The sequence below is a fragment of the Solanum stenotomum genome, chromosome 1 (assembly GCF_019186545.1).
Source record: "Solanum stenotomum isolate F172 chromosome 1, ASM1918654v1, whole genome shotgun sequence".
NCBI lineage: Eukaryota > Viridiplantae > Streptophyta > Magnoliopsida > Solanales > Solanaceae > Solanum > Solanum stenotomum.
This window is the reverse complement of record NC_064282.1, coordinates 14,991,243-15,008,577: the sequence shown is the minus strand read 5'-3', so window position 1 is coordinate 15,008,577 and position 17,335 is coordinate 14,991,243. Positions and strand designations below refer to the sequence as shown.

Genomic DNA, 17,335 nt, shown 5'->3' with positions numbered 1-17,335 from the left:
AAATACCAGGTGGAATCCCAAGTGAAATGGAAACGCCCTTACTTATTAAATAAAACACTTGGCAATAGAAAATTGAGACCAATTTGCACTACGAAACATCACAATCACCACGTTTGACAAACTGTAAAGTTATTTAAGCTCTACTCTGTCCATATGGAACTTTTCTGCCCTACCACGCTCCAACGAATATGCTGAAAATTGATGTTTTAGAACTGCACTAATAAAGCAATCAAAGAACGCGGGCGCTACGCGCGCCGGAGATACCGACATTCATGTATGCGTAACCTGTCCTCATTACGCTCCTACTACCGACTATCTGACAACCTCTAAATTGTTTATTTACTATATATACCGTATACGTATATAAACTATAGTATTTTCTATTTGACATACATACACATGACAAATAGCGTCGATATATTTTAACGAGCTATGTAATTAAATCTTGTTGCAGTAGTCATAAATGACACAAATTAAGGTCCAATTTTCGTCCCCTTATAAGATTTCTTGTTATAATACTAGTATATTTTTAATTTGTGACTTAAAAAGTTATTTAGAGTTTAGCTGATAAATACCAATTACTGAAAATTAAAGTACTTTTAAATGTTGATGTTAATTTTATAAAAAATAATTATACTAGACATGTCAACTAAATAATTAGTACTGCTCTCTCTATTCCTTTAGGTTGCACCCCTTTTTATCCTTTTCTAAGTATGCTTTGAAAGTAATGTTATTATTTATAATTAGAAATTTTATTTTTTAGTTATTACTATAATAGTTTACAAATAATTTTAAAAATATTTTTATATCATGTAATTAAAACAAGAAGATTACTTTGCCATAATGTAGTGTTACTTTTCATATTATTTTAAAGTTAAAGAACCTAAATAAGAAGCACTATTATGACACGAGGAGAGAATAGCGCGTCAATTCTGACCCTTCACGCGGAAGTATATGTGATAAATAGTAGACTCTTTTTCTATATTTGTATATCCCATAACAGGAGCAGAGTAGAGATATTCGTTTAGCACAAAACAGGCCTACTATTCAATTCACTTTCCTCCCATCGTTGTCGAAGAAGAAGCATGGATCTGATTGACAAGGCGAAGAATTTTGTGTCGGAGAAGATAGCCAACATGGAGAAACCGGAGGCAACCATCACCGACGTCGATCTTAAGGGGATCGGTTTCAACGGCGTTGATTTTCACGCTAAAGTCTCCGTAAAGAATCCTTACTCTGTTCCTATTCCAATCATGGAGATCGATTACGTCCTCAAAAGCGCCACCAGGTTCCACTTCCTTTTATTATCTACAATCAACATTCGTATCGTATCAACTATGAACTTTTCACTTGCCAATCACAATTTTGTGTTCCAAATTTTAAAATGTTACTGTATATTTAACTTTATTTTATACTTATTTGATTACTCTACCCACCGGATTGTCAATCTATAGTTAGATCCACTCTTTTCTAAAGTAATTGGCTGGAGAGTAGACATAGCCAGAGCAGAGCATACATAATTTCTACATAGTTATGTAGGCTCTTGCAGAGTTAGACAGCGGAGGATCCAACTATGAATCGCAATTGGGTAGAGTTTTATATTTATCTGCCAAAAATAAGTAAAATGATGTTTTATATACTCATTCTCTCGATTCAGAAGTTTAAAATTACAATTCACAATGTTGTGTAGGAGGTAAGATTGATACTCCTATTACTACATATTAGTCATCACTACTCATTTTATAGGATATTTAAGAAATTATAAATAAGATGGTCAATTTTACTAATTTTATCATTTATTCATATTGATGACATCGAGATAATTTACGAAAAATATGCTTAATAGCATATGGTATATGAATAGATATCAATCCAATAAATACAAATTAATCAATGATCTTTTGGGGGGAAAATGGGATTTTTTTTATAATAAACAAATTATTTAGGACATATATTTTTAATAAGGTCATCAACTAATACTAGATCGACCTTTTTTCTTTCATTTTCTTTGGATTGATTCTTTTTGAGTGAGATGGACCATGAATAGAATACTCGTAGTAATGGCAATTGATGATGAACAACAGGGTAATAGCATCAGGAAGAATTCCAGACCCAGGGAGCATAAAGGCAAATGACTCAACCATGTTAGATGTGCCAGTGAAGGTTCCACACAGTGTGCTAGTGAGTTTGGTTAGGGACATTGGTGGAGATTGGGACGTCGATTATACGCTGGAATTGGGTCTCATTATTGATATTCCGGTCATTGGCAACATCACCATTCCCCTCTCTTATAGCGGCGAGTATAAGCTTCCTACATTGTCAGACTTATGGAAGGGTGGGAAAGAAGAAGAGAAAAAAGAAGAAGAAGAGGAGAAAGAAGATCCATCAAAGGTTGTTGAGATTTGAAGTGGTAGAGCTGTCTAATAATGTGGCTTTTATGTGCCTAGTTTCTCTTCTGTTGTTTTAATAACATAAAGTTTGTTTACCTTATAAGTATCACTTCACGGATACAAAATCGACAACTTTATGCAACTCACATTACTCTTATAATACATGATTTGATGATATGTGATTTTTTATTTGCGCACAAGTTTTAGATTTGATGATGACAGGTTTATGTGACACTTTTTCAATTTATATAGTCAAGTTTAAATGTTTTGAGTCTTAAATCTCAATTGTATTATAAGAATTGAGACACAAGAGTAATAATAATAAAATATATTTAATCAATTGATATAACATATTGAAATTATGTTGAGCTTCTTTAATACATGGTTATTTATTACAAATTCTGAAATTTTGAATAAGACACCAATTTTCATTTTTTAATTTTTTATATCTATAGTAGATGTTGAACTTCCCTCGACGATTTCGTGTGTCTATTTTTCCAAAGAATTCTTTTAATCAAAAGTTTGGTTCCGCAACTACTATAACTATATCCCATTATATTCTTAAATAAAGTGGTTCCAAAAGAATGTGGGCCGAAGTCATTGACTGGCGTTCTGGTTCAGCCGGCCCTGTCCAGCTGCTAATAGCAACATCACTGTTAGAGAAGATTTGTGCCAGGGACATCACTTACAAGTAAGCCTTACATGGTTGCAGTTTGAAGCGTAGCTCCTAAATAGAATTCTAAAACATCCTTTGAAACAATCACCATGAGAGCAAATCTTAGAGCATCACTGAAGCTTACTTCACATTCTTTTTCACCCCATATTCATTCAGCATGTACTATACGATCTTCATCTTCTTTTTCTACTGCACAAAAAGAGAAGACCTTCTTCGAACCCGCAAACCAAGACCAAATGATTACACGGTTATGTAAAGAAAACAAATTCAATGAAGCCCTTCAAATTCTTTGTGAGCAAAGGCGATTGAAAGAAGCCATTCAATTGCTAGAGCTTCCCGAAACCCGTCCTTCAGCTACCGTCTTTTCGACCCTTTTGCGGATATGTATTGATAACCGGGCTCTTGAAGAAGGAAAGAGAATTCATAAAAGTATGAAATGTTCAGGTTTTAGACCTGGGGTTGTCATTTCTAATCGTATTCTTGATTTTTACTGTAAATGTGATAAACCTTTTGATGCACACAACTTGTTTGTAGAAATGCCTGAGAGGGATTTGTGTTCATGGAATATTATGGTTTCTGGGTTTGCTAAATTGGGTTTGATCGATGAAGCTAGGAAATTGTTCGATGAAATGCCTGAGAAAGATAATTTTTCTTGGACCGCCATGATCTCGGGTTATGTGAGGCAGAATAAGCCTGAATGTGCATTAGAATTGTATAGAGTGATGCAGAGGGATGAGAATGTTAAGTGTAATAAGTTTACTATTTCGAGTGCTCTTGCTGCTTCTGCTTCTGTTCAGTCTTTACGTTTGGGAAAGGAGATTCATGGTCATATTGTGAGAACTGGTTTGGATTCTGATGCGGTTGTTTGGAGTGCTTTGAGTGATATGTATGGAAAATGTGGGAGCGTGGATGAAGCAAGGCATATTTTTGATAGGACTAAAGATAAGGATGTTGTTTCGTGGACGGCTATGATTGATAGATACTTTGGAGATGGGAGGTGGGAGGAAGGTTATTTGTTGTTTTCATGTTTGATGGAATCGGGAATTAGGCCTAATGATTTTACCTTTGCTGGAGTTTTGAATGCATGTGCACACCAAACAACAGAACATTTTGGAAAACAAGTACATGGGTACATGACGCGTATTGGCTTTGATCCTCTTTCCTTTGCAGCAAGTACCTTAGTTCATATGTATGCCAAGTGTGGGAGCGTAGATAGTGCATACAAGGTATTTAAGCGGCTCCCGAGGCCTGATGTAGTTTCTTGGACCTCACTGATTAATGGTTATGCTCAAAACGGCCAACCTAGTGAAGCTCTTCAGTTATTCGACTTGTTGCTTAAATCTGGCACTCAGCCTGATCATATTACATTTGTCGGGGTGCTTTCTGCTTGCACTCATGCAGGTTTAGTTGATAAAGGGCTTGAATATTTCTACTCGATAAAGGACAAGCATTGTCTAACCCATACTTCTGACCACTATGCTTGTGTGATTGATCTCCTGAGCCGATTTGGCAGATTTAAGGAGGCTGAAGAGATTATTAGTCAGATGCCAATGAAACCTGACAAGTTTTTGTGGGCTTCCTTGCTTGGAGGATGCAGAGTCCATGGAAATGTTGATCTAGCAAAGAGAGCAGCTGAAGCACTATTTGAAATTGAGCCCGAGAATGCAGCTACTTATGTCACCATTGCAAACGTATATGCCACTGCTGGTAAATGGACTGAAGTGGCAAAAATCAGACAAGTCATGGAAGAGAAAGGTGTGGTGAAGAAGCCTGGTATAAGTTGGATCAATTTGCAGAGAAAAGACTACGTTTTCTTGGTTGGCGATAAATCACATCCTAGATCAAAGGAAATATACGAGTTTTTAGGGAAGCTTTGGAGGAGAATGAAAGAAGAGGGATATGTCCCTGACATAGACAATGTGCTACATGATGTGGAAGAGGAACAGAAGGAGCAAAATCTTTCCTATCACAGTGAAAAGCTCGCAGTTGCCTTTGGAATTATAGCAACTCCGCCTGGAACACAGATAAAGGTTTTTAAGAATCTAAGGACATGTGTTGATTGTCACACTGCGATTAAATATATCTCTAAAATAGAAGAGAGAAGAATTATTGTGCGAGATTCCAGTCGGTTTCACTGTTTTGAAGGTGGGAGTTGTTCATGCAAGGACTATTGGTGAGTTTCCCCTCTGCTTTTTGAAAGAAACGGTTGGGTTTGTTTAAAGGTTAAGAAGCCTTAAAAGACAAAGGTGTAATGTGAATTGAGAAATGGAGTGAAAAATGAAATTTGAAGAAAGTTCATTTCTCTCTCAGTGGTGGTGAAGAGAAAACTTTTGTGCTGCTTATATATAGAAACACTACTTCTAGCTCTTAAAAGAGTTGAGAAGAGAGTCACCCCTTGCACCGTTGTCATTGTCGCTCGGTTTCGGCAAATGATTGATTGATAAAATTATTTAACTGAATTTGCGGATTTTTCCAACATAAGTTTGATTCACTCCGTTTGTTGAGTTCGTTAAAGTTTTGCAATTTCGATTGTCAATATTGGAGAAGTTTCATTCTATCATGGGAGGAATGCAATTGTGAAAGGGTTAAATTCTTTAAGGAAACACATTTTTCTGTTGGCTTTGAACTTTATTTTTCTGTTACTGTTATTTTTGTTTCTGTTTATACTTTGATTGCATGAATAACATAAATTATCATGTCTTGATAATGAACTGCAATGGTTTTGGAACAATTTTATCTTTTTCCAAAGAAGGTAACAATATTGTAAATCATCAGCACAAAGGCTATGCTGGAAGCCCTATTTACAAGTTCAAAACGAGCAAAAGTATAAGTCCTTGTTCTCCTTGCAAAGATCCAATGATGTCTAACAGTAACATGGAAACTAAACCTGACTCTGAAAAAATAAGAGTTATTTGTCACCTTTTTTTTTCTTTCAAACCGACCATTGCAATTCTATATTTTAACAAATATTCTTATGATTTAAGAATCTTAAATATCTTACTTAAAATATGTGTGGAAATAACTAAAAAGATATGAAGACTTTCAAATGTCTTTAAAATATGTTGGTAATCTCCCATAAATTATAGTGTTAGTTGGTGAATTTGAACACCTGTCCTGTGAGGGAATTGACTATTTGGACATAGCATTATTACAAAGGCGAGCATTTCCTCCAACAACCAACTAACAATCCTCCCATTCCGTTTAATTACTCACAACATTATTGTCAGTAAAAATCCACTTCAACTTAGTATTTGACATCACAATTCGAATGCTGGATTCAGGATGGAGTTAGAAGACAACTTACGAATTCGATCGATCCCAATAAATTTATATTAGTATAAAACTATAAGTATTTAAAGTTGTTATAGAATTCCTAAAATTTAAATTTTGAATCTATTTCTTTTCACCAGAATTAATAAAATTTAAATTTTAAATTTGTTTCTTTCGTGTTTGTTTGTATTGTAATGTTTACTCAAAAAGATAAAAGACTTTAGAGTCAACATTGACAGTGGAATAAACCTACCATATACCTTCTCCACTCACAAGACATTTTATTTATTTATATAAGGGAGTTAACACAACTCAAACACCAAAGTCCCAAAATTTTTACATCTCAAATAGTACAACCATTTCTCCTCTCAGTTTCAAGACTCAATAAAAATGGTGGAGAGAGATCAAGTTAGACCATTAGCTCCAGCATCCGACCAGCCACATAACAGCGACGACGATGAAACAACGTTAAACGTCAAAAAAAGGTTTCATCAAAGAAGATGTTTCAAATATTGTGCTTGTGTATCAACCTTTCTTTTCCTTCTAGCCATAATAATCATCATTTTGATCTTCACAGTGTTCAAAATAAAAGACCCTATTATTACAATGAACGGTGTCACAGTTGAAAAACTAGACCTCGTTAACACTAGTGGCACCCTTTTACCTATCCCTAAACCAGGTTCCAACATGACCATAAAAGCTGATGTCTCAGTGAAAAATCCTAATTATTCATCATTTAGGTATAGTAACACGACCACCACTATTTCCTATCGCGATACCGTCGTCGGGGAGGCGCGGGGCCCACCAGGGAAATCGAAGGCACGGAAGACTGTGAGGATGAACGTAACGATTGATATTATTACGGACAAAATTGTGTCACATCCTGGCTTACAAGATGATATTAGTAGTGGTTTGCTTACTATGAATAGCTACACAAGTGTTGGTGGGAGAGTCAAATTGTTGAATATGATCAAGGAATATGTTGTTGTGAAGATGAATTGTAGTATTACTGTGAATATTACTAGCCAGTCAATTCAAGATCAGAAGTGTACCAAAAAGGTTAAGCTTTAGATTGATATATATTAGTAGTTAATTTTTGTCATGATATTTTTTTTTTGCTACTACATCTTTAGTTTTGAGTTTTGTACACTTCTTGTTGTTCATTATAAAATGAGTTTTTTTGTGATAGTTTAGATGTTACTATATATAATATATCAGATCTTGTTTATACCAGTCATTTTCAATAATACTATTTAATTATAACGATTAAGCTGATTTTTCATGTATGTTGTATTCTATGCTTTCTATAATTATCAAGGCCAAACAATATCTAGATAAACGAACATACATATTTTGATACACTAGAGATGACATTGTGTGATTAAGCAAACCTAATTTGTGTGCTCTTATCCCTCTTCCTGGATTTATAAATATGGGTATGATCACAAATAATATGATCATATAAGTGACAAAGAAGATTATTAATTAGAGTCAATTTTGTTAGAAGGGGCAAGAAAAAACTATCCTAATTAATTAGGAAGTTGACATCAAATGAATCCATACTTTTCATTGTATTATTTAAGCATCTTTTAATTTCCCTTCAAATTTCAAAATTTCAAACTGCATTTAATTAAAGGAAGACAATAAGTTTCTGCCAACTACTCCTATATATCACATCGGATCGTTCTCAATAATGCGAAAGTACTTAATAATGGAAGACTTGTTGTTAGGTAATAAATTAAAAGCATATTAAGTACAAAAATAATGTGAAAGATTGACTTTTCATCATTTTCCTAAACCTGATATAACAAGTAATTGCCAGCATAATTTAAACACACAACTTGGGCAAACTTCATTTTATATTAAAATCAATAATTTGGATTGAATGAATTAAAGCAAGGTCTTAATCATAATTATTATAATATATATTTAACATCTAAACATGATACAAATATAGCAATTTGGAATGAACGTGGTAGGCAATGGAAAAAATCCTTAGAAGAAGAAGGCAACTTTTTAATTAAATATTTTTCTTCTTTGTTATTATGACCTACCATTAATTAGTAAACAAATTTCACGAGGCATCCTATTTAGACGCAACCATTTAAAATGTATTTATTTGTTTCATTATTTAATTAATGCCCACTTTTAATAAACTTCGGACAAATTTTGGAGACACCGTCACCGGCTCACCGTCGCCAACACCATCCAAATTAAATGCCATAAAAAATAAAAGAAAAAGAACTACACTGGTCAACTTTTTTCCATACATATACCCTCTATACTCCTTCCATCCCATTTTATGTGAGGTGCTTTGACTCATCACAAAGTTTAAGAAAAAAAAAGCTTTTAAAATTTGTGGTCTAAAATAAATGATAGAAATTTGTGTGGCTATAAATCAATTCTTAAGAATAAAATAGACATTTTAAATTTAAATTGTTACTTAATATAAAAATGTGTCATTTTTTAAAAATCAACTAAAAAAGAAAGTTTGAGTTTTTTCTTTTATAATTTTTTTGAAATCTGATCATCTAGTTGGATTCTACTGGGTGGAGTATAGTTGATGGATTAACCTTAATTGCTCAAATATTTTTAATTATTGCATCACACACATTTTCTTGCAAATAGTATGGATAACTTCAACATATATATCAAATGGTCACTCAACTTTCCATACTTTACAAAGTCACTCAACTTTGAGTTGTTCACTTAAAAAATCACTTAACTTTATTTTATAACTCAAAATCACTCAACTATTGACATTTCACTTAGAAATTCACTCAACTATTGATATTTTACTTAAAAAGTCATCCTACAAATTTAAATAATTTATTTGTTAAATTTTGTTGAAATCATATTTTTATTTTAAATTATTTTTTTAAAAATAATAAGATATTTATTTTAATTATCTTATTGACCTTCTTCAATTATTTAATCACATCTTTTTTTTAAAAAAAAAAACGTAAAGTAGCATTTTTTAACAGTATGTTTTACTAAGACAATTGCTAGAACAGAAAAGCAGTTTTTTTTTTCTCTCAACTGCTACGATACGTTTAAAATAGTAATCTTTTATTATTTTTTATTAAATTAGTAGCAATGCTACTGTATGTTTTAATTTTAATTTGTCAATTGCAACTGTACGTCTAAAATAGAAACCTTTTATTAAACTAGAAGGAGTAATCGACAAGATGNTCACTCAACTTTGCATACTTTACAAAGTCACTCAACTTTGAGTTGTTCACTTAGAAAGTCACTCAACTATTGATATTTTACTTAAAAAGTCATCCTACAAATTTAAATCATTTATTTGTTAAATTTTGTTGAAATCATATTTTTATTTTAAATTATTTTTTAAAAAATATTAAGATATTTATTTTAATTATCTTATTGACCTTCTTCAATTATTTAATCACATTTTTTAAAAAAAAAAAAAACGTAAAGTAGAATTTTTTAACAGTATGTTTTAGCAAGACAATTGCTAGAACAGAAAAGCAGTTTTTTTTTTCTCTCAACTGCTACGATAAGTTTAAAATAGTAATCTTTTATTATTTTTTATTAAATTAGTAGCAATGCTACTGTATGTTTTAATTTTAATTTGTCAATTGCAACTGTACGTCTAAAATAGAAATTTTTTATTAAACTAGAAGGCGTAATCGAAAAGATGCAGTAGCGATCTTTTATTTTTTTTAAACTAATTTAAAATGAAACTGTATTTTAACAAAATTTAATGAAGAAATTATTTATATTAGTTGGATGACTTTCTAAGTAAAATATCATTAGTTTAGTGACTTCCTATGTGAAATATGAATAGTTGAGTGACTTTTGAGTTGTAAAACAAAGTTGAGTGACTTTCTAAGTGAACAACTCAAAGTTGAATGACTTTCTAAGTAAAGTATGCAAAGTTGAGTGACCATATGAGATATTATCTCTACTCATTTAGTATATATGTTTGAAATTAGGCAAATATATGTCCTTATCCAATGTCTAAATATCTTAAATTTGATCTTGTCAAGGTCAAAACTTTAATAAGAAATGCTTAAAGTTAGATCTTATTAAGGCTACAATTTTAATAAAAAAATCTCTGAAGTTCTTCCAAGGCTAGAATCGAGTCGAATATTTCTGAAGTTTGCCTTGTCAAGTTTACAACTTTAGTAAAAATATTTAAAGTTGGCATTGGAAAAACTATCCCAAACTTCAGGCAAAAATTTCTGATGCTTGACCTTCATAAGACCACTTCTGATACAAACGTTCAAAATCAAACGCAATTTTTTAAACTTCAGTCGCATATGTTTGAAGTTATGTGAGAAGCGGATAGACTAAATTAAGGAAATGGTGACCCAAAAATCAAGAATTTGTGCACTTTTGTCAACTGATCTAAAGTCTCAATTCGTAAAAAGCCCAATTGATAAAAGCCCAAAACTATTGAATCATGTAATTTGATTTTTGTGTGTTTTAACAGCAAAAGAGATTTGTTAATTAAAAATTAAATTACAGTACAGCTGGAAGAAGCAAAAGAAACAAATTAAGCATTCAAAATTAATTCCTCTATCATATTGGGACCATCTTTAATGAAAACGAACACGTAAACAGAAATAATAATAATGTTGAGAAAGACAATTAACCACTATGATAGCAACTTGGCTAGTGATTGCTTCATGAATTTAGCATTTCCAAATACTCACGGTTTATTATCAATATAAAAAATAATGTTTCATTTATCGGCTATGATATTTATGTCGCACCAATAATTGAATATAACTTGGTCCCATCCATTTTACTTGTTATGGTTATTAAAAGTAATGGCTCAAATATACTTATTTTAGACTAGTTAAAATTAATCATTTTTTCCACATTTGCTCTTACTCTAATAAATATGAAGAAAGACATTTACCACAAATAAAAGTTTTTCCTACCGCAAATTAGTGAGAAATTTATGCTATAAAACATGATTTTTTCATTCATTTTTCACAAATCAGCTTACTGGAAAAATGCATGGTGAAAAATAGATTGTCACTGAAATAGTGGGGAAGTTTCCTAATTTTTTTTTATGAAAGTATTACTTTTTTTCCCTCATCAATTCAATTAAAATGTTTATGAGAATAGTCACTCAACAATTTTCAATGGAAAAATAGTGATTTTTTAGTTGTGAAACTAACATAGTGAAAGAAAGAATTATATATTAAAAATGAGAGTAAAAAGGGATGAAATGTTAAAGTAATTAGTTTTCACAAGTTATGCAAATATACATATGACAAGTAAAATAGATCGGAGAGAGTTATTAGATATATACACGGTATAATGTTCACATAGTTGAAATTGTGAAATAGTATGTATAATCTAGTTGACCAAGATTTTCTTTTTTTTGTTATGTTATTTGTAGTCAATCACTCAATCTAATTAGCCTATTATATATATATATATATCAGTATTCATTATCATTTGCACGACTAACTGTACAAAATTATCACCGTTTTAATTTATTTGTTATATTTTTCTTTTTAATTTATTTTTAAAAAATATCTCTTTATATTTTTGACAACTCTTTATAATTTTCAATTTTCTACATATTATATTTAAGATCACTAGATTAAAGAATAATTTGATTTATTTGACATATTTTTGATTTAAGAAAGAGAAAAAGCAAATTCTCATAGTTCGGAGTCCATCTTCAACAACTTATCAGTCTTTTTTACATTTTAAAAATCCATTCAAATCAAAACATGATAATTAAATAAATTGAAACGTATGAAGTAATATATTTTCTACTATAGTAGTTAACCTAGAGTCAACAAAATTTGATTTAATTTATGTGCATCATGTCGATTGTGTCTAATCCATATTATTCATCCTCAAACAAACGAGAATTAGCTATTAGAATATATAAGTTTGTCTGTTTAAATATCTGGGAACACTTTTTTTCCCCTTTAATTTCCATGTGGGGTTATAGTGTAGGGCTATCCATTGTTTGTCACTTATTTGATTAAAATAATAAAATAATTTGATATTTTAACTATGAATTCCCATAGACAATGTTCTATAGAGCTTTGTGTTTGACAATAATAAGATAAAAACAAAATGAGATTTGAGATTTGCGATCATCTTTGTCTTTTATAAGAAGCTGTCCTTTCAGCATAAGACAAGTTGAGACTTTTTAGCGTTCCCATTCGAACATTCCACCTCCTTCTATTATGCAATATATGTCGGGACGTAGGATTTAATATATGAATTCGATTTGATAATTTTTGTTCAAATTACATATGTGTGAGAAAAATTATATCTTCAACTTGTTTATAAGTATTTGAGATCGTTATTTTAGAATTTAAAATTCATTAAGTTTAAATTATGAATTTGATTCTCACCGATAATGAGGTGGGTTAGTTGGACGATAGTACTTGATTTTGTTGAAAATTTTACTTAGTTTGACCAGATTCTGTTTACAATATTGAAGGTCAAAGCAGAAAGAAAAAACTATAGCAAGCTATTTTTAATTCCCAACATGTGGATCTCAATGCTATACTACTTATAATAAGGTAAATTCATAATTGTTTGAACTTAGATTAGGTCCTACTGGAGCGCACAGCTAAGCAGTGTGGTTGTATCTATTGTTTTTCATATTATAAAAAAGGAGTACTTCATTTAAATTGTTCGTGATAGTGTCTAATCATAAAAATACTAGTTAGGAGATTTACCCATTTTTTCTTATGAAAGTGGATCTATAGTAATTATAATTTTGAGTTATATCGATAGTTGGAAATTAGGTGTCTTAGATATTCTTTAGATTATTGTATTCTTTGTGCAAACTTCTAGTTGTCATAATATGATTGAAAATTTGTCTATTTTTCAACATGCATAATGATATAGAAGTGAAATTTAAGAGGAAGACAAGATAGTGAGATAATAGGTTAATGGGTCAATTAACATCTTACGAATAGACCCGACTCAATAATCATTATATTTATAAGTTTTCTCTTTTTCATGAAAAAAGAGAGGGAAAAACTCGTATTTAGAGAATTCAAAACATATTCTCATATACGACACAAACAATACACCAAAGGAGCCGGGCTTAAAGCTAACTTTTTTATAAAGTGAATTCACTTTAACGTCACACTTTCTGCATGATAGTCAATTTCAATTCATTAAAGTTAAATAACAAAATACTTCTTCCGTTTTAAATTATTTATCGCGATTTTTAAAAATAAATCAAATTATATAAAACCTAAATGACAAATTACTTCTTCCATGTCTCAAATAACTATGGAATAAATTTGGATCGAGAAAATAGAAAAATGGTAGTTAGTTATTTAATCAGGTTTGAAAGTAAGGTAGATAATTTATGAGATCCGTATATATATGTGGGATCCAATCAAATTGCATTGAAAACATATATAGAACCAAAACTATAAATTATACTCCCTCTGTCCCAATTTATATGACATATTTCGAATTTCAAGATTCAAACAAGTCTATCTTTGATCGTAAATTTTTCATATATCTTTTAAATATTTTGAATTATCAATTATTGTGACTTATAGTACTTTTTATGTAGTTTACAAATACATAAATTTCATTTTGAAAAAATTGAAGATTCCTTGAGCAAATTCTTGATCAAATTGACGAGAGAGAGTTGCTCGGATGGTAAGCACCCCTCACTTCCAACCCGAAGGTTGCGAGTTCGAGTCAGCAAGGGAGCAAAAGGGATGGGAGCTTCTAGGGAGGGTAAAAAAAAAAAAAGTTTCTCAATCAAACTTAAATTGTTTGACTCTCGAAAAGAGAAATGTATCACATAAATTGGAATATGTTTGACACTTTGACCATTGAATTAGTAAGAAGACCATTCCACATATTCATCAACTCAAGGTCTCAAACCTTATTTTTCTATGATCAATGTTACGGATCAGAAGAGTAATTTTACTCAATTTTTTCTAATGTTATGTTTAGCTTATTAAAAAGGATTTGTATCATTTAACGTAATATGTTTATTCTCAACGTTAATTATAATCTCAACGTAACATGCTTAGCTTTCTCAAATTTTAGATTAAATTTTTATTTCTGGAACAGACATGAATATGTTGTTGATACCTTCAGGCTTCAAGAGTATAAGTGAAAAGGTAGGATTTTTTTTTTCAATAGTATTTTATATTTGAGTTTTGAAAAAAAATAAAAAAAATAATAATAATAAAAATAAATAAATAAATAAATATATATATATATATTTTTTTTTTTTATGGAAAGCATTTTATCTCGCAGTAAAACTAAAATTCTCACAAACGAAATTCAGAACATTGAAAAAATTCATATAATTTAATTTATTTACATGATAATTAGTATTAAGTAAACGTGTGTCAAATTGACTCTATTTAGATAATGGTAGTTCCATCCCTTACTTTACCTCTTGAAGGGTCTATCATACTTGATTAGTCCGATATTCAATTTGATAATTTTGTAATTGTAATTAAAAGTGGATATTTAAATATTTATATATAAATTATATTTTGATATAGTAGGATAATTCGGTATTATAGTATATTGAAAGAATAAGATATTTATAAATTTATTCAACATTTAACATGTTAGCTAACAGAAGTCACATATAGAAATTAGATTTTCACTATCAAGTCCTAACCTTATGAATTTAACATCACATATCAATCTATACATTCAAATCTCTCATTAATTTTACTCCAATATATACTCAAGTGTAAATAAATAGTCAGAGTTCTCAAACTTAGTTTCTCGGTGAATTTGATTTAAATCAATTAATTATCCATCCCTACATGACTCAAGTGTAAATAAATAATCAAAGTTTTCAAACTTAGTTTCTCGGTGAATTTGATTTAAATCAATTAACTATCCATCCTTACATGACTCAAGTGTAAATAAATAGTCAGAGTAATTTCATTTAATTCAATTAACTATGATATATTTGGAGAATAAATAGGCCCTTAACATAATACTACTATTGTGTAGGATAACAATGTCGAGAGAAGTGTTGAAAACATCCATAAAATTAACGAGAATTTAGGAATGTATTTTATTTATGTAGCAAAATTAGGAGTGCATTTAAATTCAGCTTGTGAAATAGAAAGTTATTTTTAAAGCGGTAAATAATTTAGAAATAAAAAATTAATAATTGATTAATTAAATTTAAGAGTGTTTCTAATACTTGTCCGGCGGTAGGTATTATAAAAGAGGTTAGGAATTGATCCAAAATTTGGTGAAGCAGAAATTAGAGGTGCAAAAGATCGATGGTCGAACCAAGACTAAAGAGAGAAATTAAACAAGAAAAGTAGAGGGCAATTGTTATCATCATCAGCCCCCCCATGTTGTCCATTAAATGACCTTCTCTGTTTTCCAAACTACACCATTAAATGCCGTAGCTGCAACTGCACTTAATCTACCCACCCACCCCCTCACTACCCCTAAACCCTCCTTTTCTTCTCATGGACCTTCTCAACCCTTCTTCTCTCCCTTTCCAATGTCCACCTCCGACCTCCGCCGCCAATCACCCCCACCACCACCTGTAACCATCGCCCCACCCGATTCTACCTACACCCTTTCTCAGAACCTCAGCACCATCGGCCTCGGCTACGCAATTGCCATAGCTCTCGGTTTCCTTGTTCTTCTCTCTACAGTCCTCCTTGCTTCTTACATCTGCTGCCGTTCCGCCGCCGCTCGCCGTCGCCGCCGTCAGGCTCGAGCTAATTCGCGAAACCCCAACAACAACATCGAAAATGGAATTTACCTTCCCCGTATCATTTTCGTAGCGGAAGATGATGAAGAAAACGACGACGGATTATCACAAAACGCAACGTTGGGGCTTGATCAAGTCGTTATTAATTCGTACCCGAAGCTGATTTACTCCAAAAGGAACGGCGGAAGTGGAAACGGAAACGATGTCGTTTGCCCTATATGCTTGTGTGAGTATAAAGATGGAGAGATGCTGAGGATGATGCCGGACTGTAAGCATTATTTTCATGTTATGTGTTTAGACGCGTGGTTGAAATTGAATGCTTCGTGCCCGGTTTGCCGGAATTCGCCGTTGCCGACGCCGTTATCTACTCCGTTGTCGGAGGTCGTCCCTCTTTCTCAGTACTCCGATGGCCGGCGAAGAGTATGATAATTGGAATGTTGATTGATTTTTTCGGCAATTTGGAAGTGTAAAAAGTTTTAGTTATTAGGGTCAAATTAGTCACCTTTTGGGAACTTAAATTTTTCATTTTTGCCTTTTTTACTATTAGGGTTAAATCATTTCTTAGAGGTGGAATTGGCTTTGGTGTTGTGATTATTTTGTTTTGATTACATAGAATGGATGATTGAGAATATCAAGCATAACAATATGGGAATTTCCAGTGGCATAATTTAAGATTATTCATGTTAGAAAGGTGAAATTAGGCTCTATATAATTTAATTCCTTTGATCAAATTCTCATTTCAATCTAATTTAAGAATAATTTGGTTTAGATTTTTACATTATCCCTTCATTTCTTCATGTTCTGTATAACTAGCCACCTCTCTATGTGGCTAGGAATAACCCTTACTCTATGTTTCTAAATAAATGATGTTTTTAGTTTGGACACAAAATTAATTTATTTTTAATAAATATCTAGTAAAAAAGAGGTACTTCTTTAATAATTATTTGATTACGTAGAACTTTCTTTATTTAAGGAAGAATAGAATAAAATTGAAAGAACACTATTAATTCTTCCTAATTACTCCATCTAACACACCAATTATTCAGTAACGAAGTGAGAATCACATGATCATCGACCCAAAGCAGACATGTGACATTTATAACCAAACTCAAAGAAAGCCACTTTTATTTGGGATTTTCTAATATATGTGATGACTAATATGGGGGGATCAAATTTCCTTCTCTGGCACAGCAAAAAAATTAGTAATAAAAGTTAATTTTTTTTTAAAAAAAAGAGGAATCAAATTCCTTATCTGGCATAGCAATATCAGTAATAAAATTTATTATTATTATTTAAAAAAAAAAAGGA

General features: G+C 31.3%; 4 protein-coding genes across 5 annotated transcripts; all 4 read left to right on the top strand.

The window, feature by feature from the left end:
- Positions 1 to 942: 942 nt before the first annotated feature.
- Positions 943 to 2,590, top strand: LOC125847585 (desiccation protectant protein Lea14 homolog). Its single transcript, XM_049527217.1, has 2 exons — positions 943 to 1,288; positions 2,085 to 2,590. The coding sequence occupies exons 1-2, from the start codon at positions 1,086 to 1,088 to the stop codon at positions 2,404 to 2,406; spliced, it is 525 nt and encodes a 174-aa protein (XP_049383174.1). The 5' UTR covers positions 943 to 1,085; the 3' UTR covers positions 2,407 to 2,590.
- Positions 2,591 to 2,986: 396 nt separating this feature from the next.
- On the top strand, positions 2,987 to 5,684 carry LOC125853719 (pentatricopeptide repeat-containing protein At4g37170-like). 2 transcript variants are annotated; one of them, XR_007445207.1, is made up of 2 exons: positions 2,987 to 5,378; positions 5,431 to 5,470. XR_007445207.1 is itself a non-coding variant. In XM_049533453.1 (1 exon), the coding sequence occupies exon 1, from the start codon at positions 3,156 to 3,158 to the stop codon at positions 5,241 to 5,243; it is 2,088 nt and encodes a 695-aa protein (XP_049389410.1). In that variant the 5' UTR covers positions 2,987 to 3,155; the 3' UTR covers positions 5,244 to 5,684. The 2 variants fall into 2 exon arrangements, 1 of the variants encoding a protein (XP_049389410.1); XM_049533453.1 differs by having other exon boundaries at positions 2,987 to 5,684.
- A 957-nt stretch (positions 5,685 to 6,641) lies between these two features.
- LOC125874666 (uncharacterized) lies at positions 6,642 to 7,538 on the top strand. The gene has a single exon (XM_049555664.1). It carries the CDS (start codon positions 6,727 to 6,729, stop codon positions 7,405 to 7,407), a length of 681 nt encoding a protein of 226 aa, XP_049411621.1. The 5' UTR covers positions 6,642 to 6,726; the 3' UTR covers positions 7,408 to 7,538.
- Positions 7,539 to 15,552: 8,014 nt separating this feature from the next.
- LOC125851870 (RING-H2 finger protein ATL67-like) lies at positions 15,553 to 16,692 on the top strand. The gene has a single exon (XM_049531619.1). The coding sequence runs from the start codon at positions 15,671 to 15,673 to the stop codon at positions 16,451 to 16,453; it is 783 nt and encodes a 260-aa protein (XP_049387576.1). The 5' UTR covers positions 15,553 to 15,670; the 3' UTR covers positions 16,454 to 16,692.
- Positions 16,693 to 17,335: the final 643 nt, after the last annotated feature.

What these genes read in the sequence shown, in the direction of transcription:
- LOC125853719 (XM_049533453.1), top strand. Translation starts at nt 3,156, where the DNA reads ATGAGAGCAAATCTTAGAGCATCACTGAAGCTTACTTCACATTCTTTT.
- LOC125851870 (XM_049531619.1), top strand. Translation starts at nt 15,671, where the DNA reads ATGACCTTCTCTGTTTTCCAAACTACACCATTAAATGCCGTAGCTGCA.
- LOC125874666 (XM_049555664.1), top strand. Translation starts at nt 6,727, where the DNA reads ATGGTGGAGAGAGATCAAGTTAGACCATTAGCTCCAGCATCCGACCAG.
- LOC125847585 (XM_049527217.1), top strand. Translation starts at nt 1,086, where the DNA reads ATGGATCTGATTGACAAGGCGAAGAATTTTGTGTCGGAGAAGATAGCC. An exon ending in GTCCTCAAAAGCGCCACCAG is followed by an intron (nt 1,289 to 2,084) that starts GTTCCACTTCCT and finishes GATGAACAACAG; the next exon opens with GGTAATAGCATCAGGAAGAA.